At 46.3% G+C, this 19,103-nt stretch overlaps 1 protein-coding gene across 1 annotated transcript; it reads right to left on the reverse strand.

The window, feature by feature from the left end:
• Window positions 1–15,815: 15,815 nt before the first annotated feature.
• Window positions 15,816–16,456, reverse strand: LOC123449335. The gene has a single exon (XM_045126528.1). The coding sequence runs from the start codon at window positions 16,238–16,240 to the stop codon at window positions 15,998–16,000; it is 243 nt and encodes an 80-aa protein (XP_044982463.1). The 5' UTR covers window positions 16,241–16,456; the 3' UTR covers window positions 15,816–15,997.
• Between the last annotated feature and the right edge of the window lie 2,647 nt (window positions 16,457–19,103).

Genomic DNA, 19,103 nt, shown 5'->3' on the forward strand with positions numbered 1-19,103 from the left:
TCTTGCTCATGAGAGAGGTTTTAGTCAACGGTTCTGAAATTTTCAGATCCGTGTGTTCTTTACAAATCTTTATGTCATCTTATAGATGCTACTACTATGTGCTATTCGGAAATACTCCAAATATCTACTCTACTATACGAATCCGTTTCACTACTCATAGTTATTCGGATTAGTGTCAAAGCTTACATCGACGTAACCCTTTACGACGAACTCTTTAACCACCTCCATAATCAAGAAAAATTCCTTAGTCCATCAGTTATTAAGGATAAATTTTGACCGCTGCTAGTGATTCAATCATGGATCACTCTCTGTACCTCTCAACAGACTTGCTGCAAGGCACACATCAGGTGCGGTACTCAGCATGACATACTTTTGAGTCTACGGCTAAGGCATAGAAGACGACCTTCGTCTATTCTCTTTATTTTGCCGTGGTCGGGTTTTGAGTCTTACTCAAATTCACACCTTACAACGCAACCAAGAACTCCTTCTTTGCTGATCTATTTTGAACTCCTTCAAAACTTGTCAAGGCATGCATCTTGTTGAAACTTCCATTAAGCGCTTTCGATCTATCTCCATATATCTTTGATGCTCAACGTTCAAGTAGCTCAATCTAGGTATTCCTTTGAAAACTCCTGTCAAACAACCTTGTATGCTTTACAGAAATTCTACATTACTTCTGATCCACAATATGTCAACCACATATACTTATCAGAAATTCTATAGTGCTCCCACTCACTTCTTTGGAAATACAAGTTTCTCATAAACCTTGTACAAACCCAAAATCCTTGATCATCTCATAAAAGTGTATATTCCAACTCCGAGATGCTTGCACCAGTCCATTTAAGGATCGCTGGAGCTTGCATACTTGCTAGTATCTTTTAGGATCGACAAAACCTCATGGTTGTATCTCATACAATGTTTGCTCAAGGAAACCGTCGAGGAAACAATGTTTTGACATCCTACATGCAATATTTCATAAATAATGCAGCAACTACTAACATAATTCTAACAGACTTTTAGCATCGCTACGAGTGAGAAAGTCTCATCATAGTCAACTGTTTGATCTTGTCGGAAACATCTTTGCGACAAGTCGAGCTTTTCTTAATAGTGACTTATCACTATCATCGTCTGTCTTCCTTCTAAAGATCCATCTTTACTCAATAGTCCTATGACCATCAAGTAGTTCTTCCAAAGTCTACACTTTGTTTTCATACATGGATCCTCTCTCGGATTTCATGGCTTCCAGCCATTTGTCGGAATCTGGGCCCACCATTGCTTTCTCCAGAACTCGTAGGTTCACTGTTGCTCAACAACATGACCTCCAAGACAGGGTTACGGTACCACTCTGTAGTAGTACGCGACCTTGTCAACCTAAAAGGCTTGTAGTAACTTGATCCGATGCTCGATGATCACCATCATCAGCTTTCACTTCAATTGGTGTAGGCGCCACAGGAACAACTTCCTGCGCCCTGCTACACACTGGTCGAAGTGATGGTTCAATAACCTCATCAAGTTCTACCAGCCTCCCACTCAATTTTTTCGAGAGAAACCTTTCCTCGAGAAAGGATCCGTTTCTAGAAACAAACACTTTGCTTTCGGATCTGAGATAAGAGATGTACCCAACTGTTTTGGATATCCTATGAAGATGCATTTATCCGCTTTGGGTTCGAGCTTATCAGACTGAAACTTTTTCACATAAGTGTAGAAACCCCAAACTTTCAAGAAACGACAGTTTAGATTTCTCTAAACCTCGGTCTATATTGTGTCATCTCAACGGAAATACGTGGTGCCCTATTTAAAGTGAATGCGGTTATCTCTAATGCTTAACCCATAAACGATAGTGGTAATTCGATAAGAGGCATCATAGCATGCACCATACCAAATAGTGTGTGGCTATGACGTTCAGACACATCATCACACTATGATGTTCTAGGTGGCATGAACCGCGAAACAATTTCCACATTGTCTTAATTGCGTACCAAAACTCGTAACTCAGATATTCATTTCTATGATCACATCGTAGACAGTTTATCCTCTTGTTACGACGAACTTCACTCCGAAACAGAATTGAACTTTTCAATATTTCAGACTTGTGATTCATTAAGCAAATACTCTACTATCTACTCAAATCGTCATTGAAGTAAGAACATAATGATATCCACTGCGTGCCTCAGCACCCATTGGACTGCATACATCAAAATGTATCACTTCCAACAAGTTACTATATTATTTCATCTCAATGAAAAACAAGGCCTTGCTCAGGTGGTATGATTTGCATGTCACTAGTGATTCAAAATCAAGTGAGTATAAAGATCCATCAGCATGGAGCCTCTTCATGCAATTTATACCAACATGACTCAAGCGGCAGTGCCACAAGTAAGTGGTACTATCATCATTACCTCGTATCTTTTGGCACCAATATCATGAACATGTGTAACACTACGATCGAGATTCAATAAACCATTGAAGGTGATTATTCAAGAAAATAGAGTAACCATTATTCTCTTTAAATGAATAATCGTATTGCAATAAACACGATCCAATCATGTTCATGCTTAACGCAAGCAACAAATAACATATATTTAGGTTTAACACCAATCCCGATGCTAGAGGGAGTGTGCGACATTTGATTATATCAACCTTGGAAACACTTCCAACACGTATCGTCACCTCGCCTTTAGCTAGTCTCCGTTTATGCCGTAGCTTTCATTTCGTGTTACTAATCACTTAGCAACCGAACCGGTATCCAATACCCTCATGCTACTAGGAGTACTAGTAAAGTACACATCAACATCATGTATATCAAATATACTTCTTTCGACTTTTGCCAGCCTTCTTATCTACCAAGTATCTAGAGTTGCTCCGCCTCAGTGATTGTTCCCCTCATTACAGAAGCACTTAGTCTCGGGTTTGGGTTTAATCTTGGGTCTCTTCATTAGTGCAGCAACTGTTTTGCCGTTTCACGAAGTATCCCTTCTAGCCCTTGCCTTTCTTGAAACTTAGTGGTTTTACAAACTATCAACTATTGATGCTCCTTCTTGATTTCTACTTTCGCAGTGTCAAACATCGCGAATCGCTCAAGGATCATTGTATCTATCCTTGATATGTTATAGTTCATCACGAAGCTCTCACAGCTTGGTGGCAGTGATTTTGGAGAACCATCACTATCTCATCTGGAAGATTAACTCCCACTTGATTCAAGTGATTGTCGTACTCAGACAATCTGAGCACACGCTCAACGATTGATCTTTTCTCCTTTACTTTGTGGACAAAGAATCTTGTCGGAGGTCTCGTACCTCTCAACAAGGGCACGAGCATGAAATCACAATTTCATCTTTTCAGAACATCACTTATGTTCCGTGACGTTTCAAAACGTCTTCGGTGCCTTGCTCCTAAGCCATTAAGTATTTTGCACTGAACTATCGTGTAGTCATCAGAAACGTGTATGTCGGATGTTCACAGCATCCACAGACGACGCTCGAGGTGCAGCACACCGAGTGGTGCATTAAGGACATAAGCCTTCTGCGGAGCAACGAGGACAATCCTCTTCAAAGTTTGCTACTATCAACTTTCAACTAAATTTTCTCTAGGAACATATAAAAACAGTAGAGCTATAGCGCAAGCTACATCATAATTCACAAAGAGCATTAGACTATGTTCATGACAATTAGTTCAATTAATCATATTACTTAAGAACTCCCACTCAAAAAGTACATCTCTCTAGTCATTTGAGTGGTACATGATCCAAATCCACTATCTCAAGTCCGATCATCACGTGAGTCGAGAATAGTTTCAGTGGTAAGCATCTCTATGCTAATCATATCAACTATACGATTCATGCTCGACCTTTCGGTCTCATGTGTTCCGAGGCCATGTCTGCACATGCTAGGCTCGTCAAGCTTAACCCGAGTGTTCTGTGTGTGCAACTGTTTTGCACCCGTTGTATGTGAACGTTGAGTCTATCACACCCGATCATCACGTGGTGTCTCGAAACGAAGAACTGTCGCAACGGTGCACAGTCGGGAAGAACACAATTTCGTCTTGAAATTTTAGTGAGAGATCACCTCATAATGCTACCGTCGTTCTAAGCAAGATAAGGTGCAAAAAGTATTAACATCACATGCAATTCATAACTGACATGATATGGCCATCATCATGCGCTTCTTGATCTCCATCACCAAAGCACCGGCACGATCTTCTTATCACCGGCGTCACACCATGATCTCCATCATCATGATCTCCATCAACGTGTCGCCATCGGGGTTGTCGTGCTACTCATGCTATTACTACTAAAGCTACGTCCTAGCAATATAGTAAACGCATCTGCAAGCACAAACGTTAGTTTAAAGACAACCCTATGGCTCCTGCCGGTTGCCGTACCATCGACGTGCAAGTCGATATTAACTATTACAACATGATCATCTCATACATCCAATATATCACATCACATCGTTGGCCATATCACATCACAAGCATACCCTGCAAAAACAAGTTAGACGTCCTCTAATTTTGTTATTGCATGTTTTACGTGGTGACCATGGGTATCTAGTAGGATCGCATCTTACTTACGTAAACACCACAACGGAGATATATGAATTGCTATTTAACCTCATCCAAGGACCTCCTCGGTCAATTCCGATTCAACTAAAGTTGGAGAAACTGACACCCGCCCGTCATCTTTGAGCAACGGAGTTACTTGTAGCGATGAAACCAGTCTCTCGTAAGCGTACGAGTAATGTCGGTCCGAGCCGCTTCGATCCAACAATACCGCAGAATCAAGAAAAGACTAAGGAGGGCAGCAAAACGCACATCACCGCCCACAAAAACTTTTGTGTTCTACTCGAGAAGACATCTACGCATGAACCTAGCTCATGATAACACTGTTGGGGAACGTCGCATGGGAAACAAAAAATTTCCTACGCGCACGAAGACCTATCATGGTGATGTCCATCTACGAGAGGAGATGTTCGATCTACATACCCTTGTAGACCGCACAACAGAAGTGTTAGTGAACGCGGTTGATGTAGTGGAACGTCCTCACGTCCCTCGATCCGCCCCGCGAACCGTCCCGCGATCAGTCCCACGATCTAGTGCCGAACGGACGGCACCTCCGCGTTCAGCACACGTACAGCTCGACGATGATCTCGGCCTTCTTGATCCAGCAAGAGAGACGGAGAGGTAGATGAGTTCTCCGGCAGCGTGACAGCGCTCCGGAGGTTGGTGGTGATCTGATCTCGGCAGGGCTCCGCCCGAGTCCGCAGAAACGCGATCTAGAGGTGAAACCGTGGAGATATGTGGTTGGGCTGCCGTGGCAAAGTTGTCTCAAATCAGCCCTAAAACCTCCGTATATATAGGGGGAAGAGGGGGAGCCTTGCCTTGGGGTCCAAGGACCCCCAAGGGGTTCGGCCGAGCCAAGGGGGGAGTCCTCCCCTTCCAAACCGAATCCAACTAGGTTTGGAAGTAGGAGTCCTTCCCCCTTTTCCCACCTCCTCTTTTTTTTCTTTTCTCTTTGATATTCTTCCTATGGCGCATAGGGCCTTCTTGGGCTGTCCCACCAGCCCACTAAGGGCTGGTGCGCCACCCCCAAGGCCTATGGGCTTCCCCGGGGTGGGTTCCCCCCCCCCCCCCCCGGTGAACATCCGGAACCCATTCGTCATTCCCGGTACATTCCCGGTAACTCCGAAAACCTTCCGGTAATCAAATGAGGTCACCCTATATATCAATCTTCGTTTCCGGACCATTCCGGAAACCCTCGTGACGTCCGTGATCTCATCCGGGACTCCGAACAACATTCGGTAACCAACCATATAACTCAAATACGCATAAAACAACGTCGAACCTTAAGTGTGCAGAACCTGCGGGTTCGAGAACTATGTAGACATGACCCGAGTGACTCCTCGGTCAATATCCAATAGCGGGACCTAGATGCCCATATTGGATCCTACATATTCTACGAAGATCTTATCGTTTGAACCTCAGTGCCAAGGATTCATATAATCCCGTATGTCATTCCCTTTGTCCTTCGGTATGTTACTTGCCCGAGATTCGATCGTCAGTATCGGCATACCTATTTCAATCTCGTTTACCGGCAAGTCTCTTTACTCGTTCCGTGATACAAGATCCCGCAACTTACACTAAGTCACATTGCTTCCAAGGCTTGTGTGTGATGTTGTATTACCGAGTGGGCCCCGAGATACCTCTCCGTCACACGGAGTGACAAATCCCAGTCTCGATCCATACTAACTCAACTAACACCTTCGGAGATACCTGTAGAGCATCTTTATAGTCACCCAGTTACGTTGCGACGTTTGATACACACAAAGCATTCCTCCGGTGTCAGTGAGTTATATGATCTCATGGTCATAGGAACAAATACTTGACACGCAGAAAACAGTAGCAACAAAATGACACGATCAACATGCTACGTCTATTAGTTTGGGTCTAGTCCATCACATGATTCTCCTAATGATGTGATCCCGTTATCAAGTGACAACACTTGCCTATGGTCAGGAAACCTTGACCATCTTTGATCAACGAGCTAGTCAACTAGAGGCTTACTAGGGACAGTGTTTTGTCTATGTATCCACACGTGCACTGTGTTTCCAATCAATACAATTATAGCATGGATAATAAACGATTATCATGAACTAAGAAATATAATAATAACTAATTTATTATTGCCTCTAGGGCATATTTCCAACATACATACGGAATACATGCCTACATTACATTGACGAACTAGAGCTAGTTACATATCTCTCCATGGTATAACTGTTACTTGATGAATGTCATCCGGCATAATTATCCATCACCGATCCAATGCATACGAGTTTTTCCTATTGGTCCTTGCTACGTTACTTTGTTACTACTGCTGTCACTGCTGCTACTGTTACTCTGTCGCTACTGCTGCTACTATTACTGTTGCTATAACACTACTTTGCTACTGATACTTTGCTACAGATACTAAGTCTTTCAGGTGTGGTTGAATTGACAACTCAACTGCTAATACTTGAGAATATTCTTTGGCTTCCCCTTGTGTCGAATCAACAAATTTGGGTTGAATACTCTACCTTCGAAAACTGTTGCGATCCCCTATACTTGTGGGTTATCATCCTCCTCCAATTCGGTTTGGTGGAGGACTCCTTCCCCACTTGTCCACCTCCTTCCTTTTTTCCTTTTCCTTTTTATTTTTGGTTTGGCTGAAATAGGTTATTGGGTTGGCCTCACCAGCCCACAAAGGGCTGGTGCGCTACCCATAGGCCTATTAGGTCCTCTCCCGGGTGAGTGGCCCCTCCCGGTAAAACCCCGGAACCCATTTGTCACTCCCGGTACTTTATCGGTAATGCCCGAAATCTTTTCGAAAGCCAAATGCAACATTCTTATATATCAATCTTCGTTTCTGGACCATTCCGGAAACCCTCGTGACGTCCGAGATCTCATCCGGGACTCTGAACAACATTCAGTTACCAACATCAATAATTCAACTATACCGAAACATCACTGAACCTTAAGTGTGCAGACCCTACGGGTTTGAGAACTATGTAGACATGACCAAGACACTCTATGGTCAATATCCAATAGCGGGACCTGGATGCCCATATTGGATCCTACATATTCTACGAAGATCTTAACGGTTGAACCTCTATGTCAAGGATTCAGTTAATCCCGTATAATATTCCCTTTGTCCTTCGCTATGTTACTTACCCGAGATTCGATCGTTGGCATCTCTATACCTATTTCCATCTCGTTATCGGCAAGTCTCTTTACTCGTTCCGTAATACAAGACCTCGTGGCTAACTCTTTAGTCACATTGCTTCCAAGGCTTGTTTGTGATGTTGTATTACCGAGTGGGCCCCGAGATACCTCTCCGTCATACAGAGTGAAAAATCCCAGTCTTGATCCATGCTAACTCAACGGACACCTTTGGATATACCTGTAGAGCACCTTTATAATCACCCGATAACGTTGCGACGTTTGATACACACAAGGTATTCCTCCCGTGTCAGTGAGTTACGTGATCTCATGGTCATAGGAATGTATACTTGACATGCAGAAAACAATAGCAACAAAATGACACGATCACATGCTACGTTTATAGTTTGGGTCTTGTCCATCACATCATTCCCCTAATGATGTGATCCCGTTATCAAATGACAACACTTGTCTATGGCCAGGAAACCTTAACCATCTTTGATCAACAAGCTAGTCAACTAGAGGCTCACTAGGGACATTGTTTTTTCTATATATCCACACATGCATTTGTGTTTCCATTCAAGACAATTATAGCATGGATAATAAACGATTATATTGAAAGAGGAAATATAATGATAACTATTTTATTATTGCCTCTAGGGCATATTTCCAACAGATCGGGTCTTGCTCAAATGTTGGGTTGCACGAGCATGCTCCCCCATGACCGACCGGCTTTCTCCTTGGCATCCGCCTTCTCCCTCGCGAGGCGCTCAGACTCGTCGATTCCAATGTGAAGGGTCATCAAATTTTTGCAAAGGATCATTGCATTTTTGCAGCGACACCGGCGGGGCTCCATCTCCACCGAGCTGAAGGTCCCATGGATGACCTCGTCGAGGATCTCGTCGATGGCGGTGGGTGGTTGGAGAAAGCGGCCCCAACCCAGATTTTCATGACCCATAGTCGGACCGGCTGGATCGGCCGCCGTCTAACTTGCATAGCGATAGGCTGGCGCATCTGACTCAAGCAACTGTAGGCTTGAGATGCGGGCATGAGAACACAATGCCACCAAGGAGGAGCGGAGGCTGGAGGTGTCACACGCCATCTGTAGCCCCGCTACGTGACCGAGGAAGGCACGGACCATGATGTGCGGCCGCGACCCGACACGAAGCTACATATGCCCCTCCGGACCCAAGCTCACACTTTTGACCATTTGTGACCAGCGGAGCGCGAGCATCTTGACAAACATAATGCCGCACAGGAGGAGCACGTGCTAAGGTGTCACACGCCATATGTAGCCCCGCTACATGATCGGGGAAGGCACGGACCACGGCGTGTGACCATGACCCGACATGAAGCTACATATGCCCCTCCGGACCCTCGAGCTCACACTTTTGACCATCCGTGACCAGCGGAGCGCGAGTTTCTTGACAAGCTAGAATCTACCTTGATGAGCTTCGCTGAGTCGATTGAATCGGATTCGTTGTCTAAACAAGCAATGATAGAGGGGATGGGAGGGAGGAGACAACATTGGAGACGAAGCAGTCGAGAGTAATGAGGAATTTAACTAGTACTCCCTCCGTAAAGAAATATAATAGCATTTATATCACTAGTTTAGTTATCTAAACACTTTTATATTTCTTTTCGGAGGGAGTATTTGATATAGACGTATTGTTTGTGGGAGCATAATAGGGGCACAGTGTGCAACCATGGGTTAAATCTGACTCTCCCATATCTATCCTAGATATGGGTTGGGTATGGGGTGTCGAACAACCTGATCGTTTGGGTTGGGTATGCATGGTCCGAAATTGGCAATTTGTTGAACAGAAAGATCGCACGGACGTTTGAGGATGATAAATCCCTCTTTGTACTCTGGTGAGTTCAAAATTAGTTAAACAAGCTGTGCTAGGTCGGACGGCCCGTTAGCACACATGCGCGATACGGGCTATGCTTGGGATGCTCGGCATACATACCGACACGGCATGGTTCATTTACTTGTTTTTTTATTTAGAATTTATATGTGTATATGTGGCCTAAAAAATAGTTCAATAAACCAAAAATGACTTAAAAAAAACCTAGAACACCGAACAACAAATTAGCCGAGGGGTTGTGCGTGGATTGTTAGGCGCAGCATGCGGGCTTCCATGCGTGACTGGCCGGCGGGCCAGTATGATTAGTCGAGGGTTTGTGCATGAATTGCTAGGCGCAACATGTGGGCCGACCCATTTAGCCAGCTCTAACTGATTTGTACTCCCTTCGTTCTAAAATAAGTAAATTAAAAATGATTTAATTTTATACTAAAGTTAGTATAAAATTGAATCATTTTTGAGTCACTTATTTTGAGACGGAGGAAGTATTTTTCAGAGCTGACGGTCATTGGCTAGTGAGGCTGGTTGTAATAGAAGTATCATAGATAGTATAATGCATGTCAGCTATCGAGTTCTCATAAGATGGCATAAAATTAATTGAAGAAAAAGATAGTTGAGTATCATACTTTCTACCTTTCTAAATATGAGACATTTCAGGAATTTCATTATGGACTACATACGAAGAAAAATGAATGAGTCTATATTCTATAATATGTCAATATACATCCGTATATAGTCTATGGTGGAATGTATAAAGGGTCTAAAAATAAGTTAAGAAGTTCAATACGGACTACATACGAAACAAAATGAATGAATCTACATTTTAAAATATGTCTCTATACATCCGCATATAGTTTGTATTGGAACTCTAAAAAGACTTGTTTTAAGAACGAAGGAAATATGTAGCATACATGATAATAAATAAATTATCCTATGATATACACTATAAATACAGTATCTTACAATATCATACTAATATCATATGTATTACACAATGAACCTTTAGAGCAACTCCAACGCGCCGACCCAAATAGACGGCGTCGGCGGAGTCCGTACCTTGGCAAATTGTCGAACAGTTTGCGGGCGTCGTCGAAGGAGCTGGCAGGTGAAGAGACGCGCGCCTCCCTTGGACCAGATGGTTGGCCTAGAGATGTCCCGACGGCGAGACCGTGATGGCGGCGAGGTGGCGACGTTGGGGGAGGTGTGTCGGCACCGGTAAATGAGAGGCGATGACGACGCGACGGAGGTGGCGAGGGTTTGTTGTTGATATGGGGTGAAAGAGGATGACCAATGTGCGACCAACTAGCGGGCGAGGGGAAGGAGTAAGTGGGCGCCGCGCGTGTCCTTCTCGTGTTCGCGCCGATGCAAATAAGGCTCAAAAATGGGTGGAGAATGGGCTGACAGCCGGACGAAAAGCGGACGCTTGTCCATTTGGATCGGCGCGTTGGGTCGACTCTTTTGTCCACCACGATTCAAATGGACGCGCACAGACGAAATGGATCGGCGTGTTGGAGCTGCTCTTACGCTCACTTGCTCACCTACCGCTGGGGGAACAAATTCACGGTTTTGACCCTTTTTGGTAACTGTAGTCCGATCTAATCTCGTTTGCAAAAAAAAGATCGGATTCTTTTTCCTATCGTCACCGGCTGTTACGGTGGATATACACACCCTACCGTCACAGGTAGTGACGATAGGCTCGGATCAATACGGATGATATTTTTTTTGGATCACCGGAGCTAAACGCCCCTACCACCACTGTCTATGGCGATAAAATGTGTATGCATACCGCTAGGGTGGGCGGTCCGATAAAAAAATCAGACAAAAAAAGCTAAACTATGTAAGGCCAACTCCACCGCGCGACCCCAAACGGACGTCCGTTTTGCCCGGATTCTGTCCGTCTGGGTAGGGTGATGGGGTCGTGTTCGGGCCTGTTCTAGGATGCGGTGGTCGTGCGCCCAGCGCGCGGCTGCATCCTTTTGCCCCATCCTGTCCGCTAGGGCCTAAAATGCCCATATTTTCGTATCAAAACAAGTTTGCACATCAACCCAATCGAAATTGTCTCTAAATAAAATAGTTTTACAACCAAATCGAAATTGTCTTGTATGAACATAAAATAAACCAATACATCTATTGGTTGCCAATATGTTCCCACATGTGCTCAACCAAGTCATTTTGAAGATTCAAATGAGTGTGTCAATCACGCATCACACGATGGAACTGGACAAATTGTTGAAACGTGGTCGGTTCTTGGTGTAGGGGCTCAATATTTTCACCTTGATAATCAAATCCTTGGTCGAAGATACTGTCATCACGCTCGTCCTTGACGATCATGTTGTGCATGATCACACAAGCAGTCATCACCTCCCAAAGCTTCCTTTCATCCCATGACAGTGCGGGGTTTCGAAGGATACCCCATCGGGATTGAAGCACACCAAAAGCACGTTCCACATCCTTTCTAGCACACTCTTGCATTTGGGCAAATTTCTTTCTCTTCTCATCTTGGGGGTCCGAGATAGTCTTCACAAAAGTTGACCACCAAGAATATATACCATCAGCTAGATAGTATCCCTTGTTGTACTGGTGGCCTTTGATCTCAAAGTTGACAGGGGAGTGGCCTTCTGCAAGCCTTGCGAAGACTGGAGAACGCTGCAATACGTTGATATCATTGTGAGAACCTGCCATGCCGAAGAAAGAATACCATATCCAAAGATCATGCGAAGCCACCGCTTCTAATATGACAGTGCGCGCTTTGACATGCCCCTTGTACTGGCCCTGCCAAGCAAATGGACAGTTCTTCCACTCCTAGTGCATACAATCTATGCTGCCAAGCATGCCTGGAAAGCCTCTAGCTGCGTTGGTCGCCAATAATCTCTCTATATCAGCGGCAGTTAGCTGCCTCAAGTACTCAGGGCCAAACACCTCGATCACAGCCTGGCAGAACTTGTACATTGACATCAGACATGTTGTCTCACTCATACGCACGTACTCATCCACCAGATCGCCTGGAATTCCATATGCAAGCATGCGGATGGACGCGGTGCATTTCTGATAAGAGGAGAATCCTAGCTTGCCAAGGGCATCCGTCTTGCATTGGAAGTATGGGTCATGAGCAACCACTCTCTCTCGGATACGATTGAACACATGCCTTGCCATACGAAAACGGCGACGGAATTTATCCGGCTTGAAGAGCGGTGTGTTCGCAAAGTAATCGACATAGAGCAGGGCCTGGCCTCTCTCCCTGTTGCGGTTCAGGTTGGGAGCGCGGCCAGGGAATGACCCCCTGTACCGAGGAAACTGTCGTTGAATGTGGTCGTGAACCATCACTGCAGCCACCACAATATCTTCATCATCGGATGACGAATCGTCCGATGAATAAATGAAGTGATGGACGAAAAATTCATCACCACTGTCCATACCTTTGCGGACAAAGTGTCGAACACCTTGCGCTCGTGGTGGCAAAGAGGCCGCGATAGTCACCTCGATGCAGGGGTGGTTGGTGGCCGGCTACTGGCCGCTCTGAAGCACTCGTCGGAAGCTGCCGTGGCCGCCGTGGTACGTCGCGTGCGGCCGTATCCACTCTGCCGCCGGCTACGACGGCGACGGCCAAACCTCCTTCGATCGACGCCCAAACTACGACGAAAGCACGGGCGTGGTGGCGGCCATGGCGAGGACGGGTTTGCTATGGACGGCCGGGGGATGAGGTGGCCGGAGAATAGCGGCGACGCCGTCGGCGGGGCGGGGCGGGAGAGTGGGTGTATGTGTTGGAATTTCTGGAAGTACTTGTGTCCCCGACACGCGGACCACGGGCGGACAAGGGCGTGCGGCGAACGCGTCCGCGCGATGTCAGTATCCCCAAACTAGGCGCAAGTTTGGATCGGGGATGGATCGAAAAGAACAAAATCCGAACATTTGTCCATTTAGGTGCGTTGGACCACGGTATTCGTTCGTTCTACCCGAAACGCGCCGACAAAATGATGTCGGGCAGTGGAGTTGGCCTAAAAAGTCAAAACAGTGAAATCGTCCCCGCTCGGCACACCCATGGCACCAGCAGGCATAGTAAAGTCAAGACGACCGACCATCCACGTCGCCCTTACTACCTGCGTTGTTGGGTGACGATTGACGAGAACCACTGAACCTGCAAAGATGATCCGTCCACACCACCGACGCAGTAAAATGGGCGCAATACTTCCAGGGCCCACTAGTTTATTAAAAGAAGGGTGGCAGGAAGCAAAGCATCCAAAGCTCCAACGGCTCGGCGGCGTCCAAGAAGGAAGCGACAAGGAGGTGCACGCGACGACTCACCGCCGCTCAATCTCTCTCCCCATCCTCTGCGGATCCCTCTCATGTGCGGCCAACGATTGATCAGGCTAAACAAATGAACCACTTGCGTGTCTTCCCAAAAAGAAAAAAAGGCATTTGCTTGCCGATATCCATGCATGTGACTGGGTTAGATAGATTGTTTGGCTGCGTCTATCTTCATACGGTACCATCTCGTCCCGACTAGGTACGGGGTTTGTTTTTCAGCAGAAAGCTCGATGTTAGAAGTGCAGGCATATTGGTCAAAAAAGCGGAAAGGTAACGGATTCTGGAGAGCAAGTCTTTTTTTTTTTTGCGGGAAAAGTCTATTCCACAGACTTCCTCTTGAACGAAAAGAATAAAGAAAAAAAAAGTCTGTTCTAGAAAGCGGAGAAGTCGTAAGCGGAGCAAGGAATCGGCATCAACGTGCAAGGAACGCTGTCTCTGAGGGCACCTCCTTGGCATGGGGCAACCGCTCTATTCAGTGTCCGTCCACGCGTTTATATTTCTCTACGTTCTTTCTCGGGCCGAAAAGAGTTAGTACTAGCGAACGAGATCCTTTCAGATATTTTTTGAACGGGAATGAGATCTTTTCACTTCATAGAGGGAATAGCATATTATTTTATCGTGGCAGGGAGGTAGTAAAGTGCCTGCCGTCTGTCTGCATCTGCAGGTCTGCCTCCCCCCGGCGCGGCGCACCCGAACCGGGCGGAGCACGGGAGAAGCCCACCTCCCGTCAACATTGCCCGAGACGAGAGTAGTATCGCGGCGGGGCCCCGCGGATATCGGGACGACGACGCGTCCGTCGCCACCCACCGCACAGACGCCACGGCCGTTCACAGCACCCATCCATCCCGCTCCCGCGGTGACGGGAAACAAACGTGCGGGGATGGGGACAGCTCGACGCTCGTCTCGCACGTACTATTTAGAATCCTATGTTCCTTCCTTGGTGCCGCGAAGTTACTGGTAGGTGGTAGCACCATGGTCCGATTTCATTAAGCGAACCGGTCGTACAATTTTATTTCATTTGGAAAGCATCAAAGCAGTTGAAGAAATTGCGCACCGTCCGGCTGCGTCGGTGCCTCCCCCTGTTGCGCCCCGCACCACACCCACCGCGCACGGCAGCAGCGAGCCGGCTTTCCAAGTACGTACTCCATCGGGAGGGGGAGGGTGGGGGCCCGGCAGATCTTGCGACCTGCGGTTGCCACGCGCCCATCGAGGACGGCGGAGGAATGGGGTTCGATCTTCGGTATCTTGGAGTAGGATTTTGCTGTTCCATTGCGCCGCTTGTGCCTTTCCTTTACAATGTTATTAAAAACGGGTCAAAAAAATGTTATTAAAAAGCAACGAAAATGGTAGAAATAAAGAGAGGGGCTCTTGTTGTGAGCAGCCTCTCCCGATTAAATTACGTTGGCAAAATAATCCAAACGGGGATAAGAAATTCAATCAACGATTTCAACATGGAAGGCAAAAAAAAGCAACCACAAATCAAACAAATTTCTAGATCCATCCATTAAATCTTTTTTTTTTGCGAGAACCATTCAATCTCCCTCTCCTCGGAAATAAATAAAAAGTAGAAGTAGAATAAAACAAGATAGCATCTCTCTTTCTTTCATGACAATGGCAGGAGGCATCCGGGATGAGCATTCAATCTCCCTCTCCTCGGAAATAAATAAAAAGTAGAAGTAGAATAAAACAAGATAGCATCTCTCTTTCTTTCATGACAATGGCAGGAGGCATCCGGGATGAGCGCAGCAGCAACCGGCCTGACTTGAAATCGTAGGACTTAAGGAAAATCTGCAGTGCTTCTAACTTAAAAGTAAAAATAAAGACAGATGCTCGGTTCCTGTTGTGTTGTGAGCAGACTATCCCAATCACGCTGGAAAAAATATCGAAAGGGAGCAAGAGATTAAGGCAACGATTTCAACAAGAATCACAAAAACGCGTCAGAAATCGAACGAATTTAACTCGCAAACTCTTCAATCCATTCATTCATTCAATCAATCGAACATTCTCTTAGTCATTTCATTTCCCTCTCCTCGAAAACAGAAACAAAACTAAAATAAAAGATAGCATCTCTCTTTCTCCCTCTCTCTCTTGAATGGCGGATACATCCGGACGAGCCGAGCACAGCGGCAGCCGGCCTAGACGACGGTGTAGAGGATGATCTCCGTGGCGTCGACGGCGGCGCGCTGCTGCCTCTTCATCATGGCCACGGCGCCGGCGGCCGCGCCTCCCGCAGGCACCATCCCGCCGCCGTCGCCGGCGCCGGGGGCGGACGAGGAGGCGGGAGGGTGGTAGTAGAGCCGGGCCGTCTGCGGGCAGTGGGAGTGGAACCGCGCGGCGATGCGCACCCCCATGTCCAGCAGCTCCACGTACTTCCCCATGGATCTCGCTCGAATCTGGCCTCCTTCCTCTCTCTCTCTCTGCTCGACGAAGATTGATGGCCGGGACGGACGGACGGAGAGGACTGGGAAGGACGGCGGAGCGGTCGGCAGTGCTAGGCGGTGGTCTCGTGGAACGGGGAGGCCCAGGAACTGGGGGCGGCCATGGGAGGGGTGGAGGAGAGCAGGGGAGGGGAGCTCATGCTTGGGGAGGCTATGGAGGACCTGGGCGGGCGTTTTATAGGAGGAAATGAATGTGGGGATTTTTCTCTAATTATTATTATTATTTCCTTGGCCTGGCTGGCCGTATTTACTTCTTTTTTTAGGCAGCTGGCCGTATTAATTGATTGTTTTTAGGCATTGCCGTGTTTTGGTGGGTTAGGTTTCCGTGCTTGACACAAGCACAGACGCGTCGGCGGTTCGCTTCGTAGAGCCTTTTGTTGCCTTCTCATGCTCATTTCCTTCTTCACATGCTTTAAATTGGAGCGAAAACGACTCTTTGGCGTGTCATCCTAGCAACGCGGCTACGGAGACCACGCCACAAAAAAACACACTCGCCCATCCCTTCCTCCTTGATTTTGAAGTGATGCTTTGCGTCGGTCAACCGGCCGAGCACAAGATCGGTCACCTTATGGGCCATCTCATCGGGCCGGCTCGAACGATTCATGTCTTAGCACTTGTCACGCCCCTTCATCTTCGTCGCCCCCTTTCCCATCATCATCGATGACGACAGACATCGGGTTAAGCCTGTGCGGCTAACGGTGGCGACGGGACTTCATTCCTTGCGCGGCGGTTGACGACGCAAGCCTTTCATCACCATGTGGCGGAATCTTCACCTGCTGCAGATCAACAGACCTAGACGTCGAGGTGCACGTGAAGGAGACGAACATGCGGCGACGGCTTCGGTCTTCTTCGGTGACCGTTATGGCCGCAAGGGCGGCACGACGCTTGGTTTGGGGGACTTGGCGCGGCTAAGTGCCTCATCTCCGCATGGTACAGGTGGTGATGGTGGTGTCCGCTCAAATCTTTGACCTACTGTTGGGAGCCAACGGGCGAAGGCGTGGGGGCGTCGTTCTGCCCAAAGGGTTCCTCTCGCGTCAAGACGAGGATCTGCTTGATGCTTGTCCTTAATTCTGCCGGAGTGTCAAGTTTCGGATGGCTCTGCCGACGAACTCCCTTGGACGCCTCATGTCTAGAGATTGCTGGATCGGATGAGATACGGTCGTGCACACCCATATTTTTTTGACCGTTTTGTTTCTGGAGGGAGCGGTGCGACACTATGATATTTATTGCCATCATGGGACATGTCTTTTTCGTTCCATGATGAAGTGAGAGGGAAAGAATGTCATGGAAATCGTGATGTGAGGAATATTATGGTGGCTTGAGTCCTTGCGGTGACGAGGAATTTGTTTGGTGTTTCGGGACTCGTAGCTGCAGCATACAAGTGGGGCGACAACACAGGAGAAGTTCAAGGTCTTACCTTTTCAGGGTGAAAATCCAAGGCGCTGCCTTGATTGGTTGTGACTAGCAATGGTCTTTTTGAAGACATTGTTTTGAGGGCATGGACTTCCTTCAAGATGAAAATCTATGATCTATGATCGAGCAATGACTGTGCTTGTGCACTGTTTTTTTTAGGCATCACTTTTGAAGAATCTAGAATTCAGCTCTTGTTTTTATGGTGTTTGCACTGCTGCTTGAAGGACTAGATCACTATAGTGGGACTTTTCTTTTGTTCTAGCTTCTTCTTCCTTTTTTGGTTGTGTGCATGTGTAGTGTCATTAAGGTATTGCACTGTGGTGGAGGTTGGGTGTAATTGTTATCTCCGTGATATTAATATATTTCCCTTGTAAAAAAAATAGAATAAAATAATGGAGAATTCTAAATATTTTCTGGACCTGGCTGACCGTATTAACCGATTAATTATTTTAAGTATTTTTCGTGTTTTTGTGGATTGATAGCCTTTTTGGTTGCCATGAAGCATTACATAGATAAATAGATAAGTCATGAAAAGGTATAATTATATTATAGTGGTGGCACAAAGGGATAACTATTTTTGTTGAAAATGATTCACGACAAAAGATTCACATTGTTTTCATGGATATGAAAAGGAGTTTAAGACCAACCCTCGCTTCGTCATCAACGTCATCTTGGTTGTATAGGGTTGTCTTTTGCACCAACGGCATCTTGGTTTTCATTAATGTGGACATCTTTAGCACCGCAATCTTAAGTATCATCACAATCCACATCTTGAGGAGCTGCGCCGTTGTTGCCTACAACAACACCTGTGACTCCGCCTTCTCGAGACAATGTTGCATACGATGTCTCTCACAAAGGTCGAAACTGCACGCCATACAGTAAAATAAGAAAAACAAAAAAGTGACGACACAATCGATATAAAAACAAAACTGGAAACAAAATTCTGCAAACGGACGAGGAAGGAAAACTCACACGACACTTCCCGAACTAGGCTTTGCCCAAAGATAGCTTGTTCTTGAGATATTCCAACACAAGACCAAAGTCGATCGGATGAACAAAGCATGCCCTTGGGAGAGAATAGTTCAATTGGTGCTTGTTGATCGCACCGTGAGGAAAAGTCAAATGATCCATGTAAATAACCTGGTAACACAACACATAATATCTTAGACAGAAAGAAATGTGATCATAAAAAACCAAAAACATATTGTGAGGTGATTGAAAACTTCCAAGAAGAAAAGACATATACTGCTAACATAGGGAAGCAGCCCCCAACCCAGAATTTGGTGATATCATGTGATTTAATCTTCTCGTGGCACTTCTTGACCTCATTCATTGCAACGCTTAAAACATGCTCATCCCAAGCGAATTCACTGACCTTGTCAATTTCTTC

Source organism: Hordeum vulgare, chromosome 4H (genome assembly GCF_904849725.1).
Source record: "Hordeum vulgare subsp. vulgare chromosome 4H, MorexV3_pseudomolecules_assembly, whole genome shotgun sequence".
NCBI lineage: Eukaryota > Viridiplantae > Streptophyta > Magnoliopsida > Poales > Poaceae > Hordeum > Hordeum vulgare.

What these genes read in the sequence shown, in the direction of transcription:
- LOC123449335 (XM_045126528.1), bottom strand. Translation starts at nt 16,240, where the DNA reads ATGGGGAAGTACGTGGAGCTGCTGGACATGGGGGTGCGCATCGCCGCG.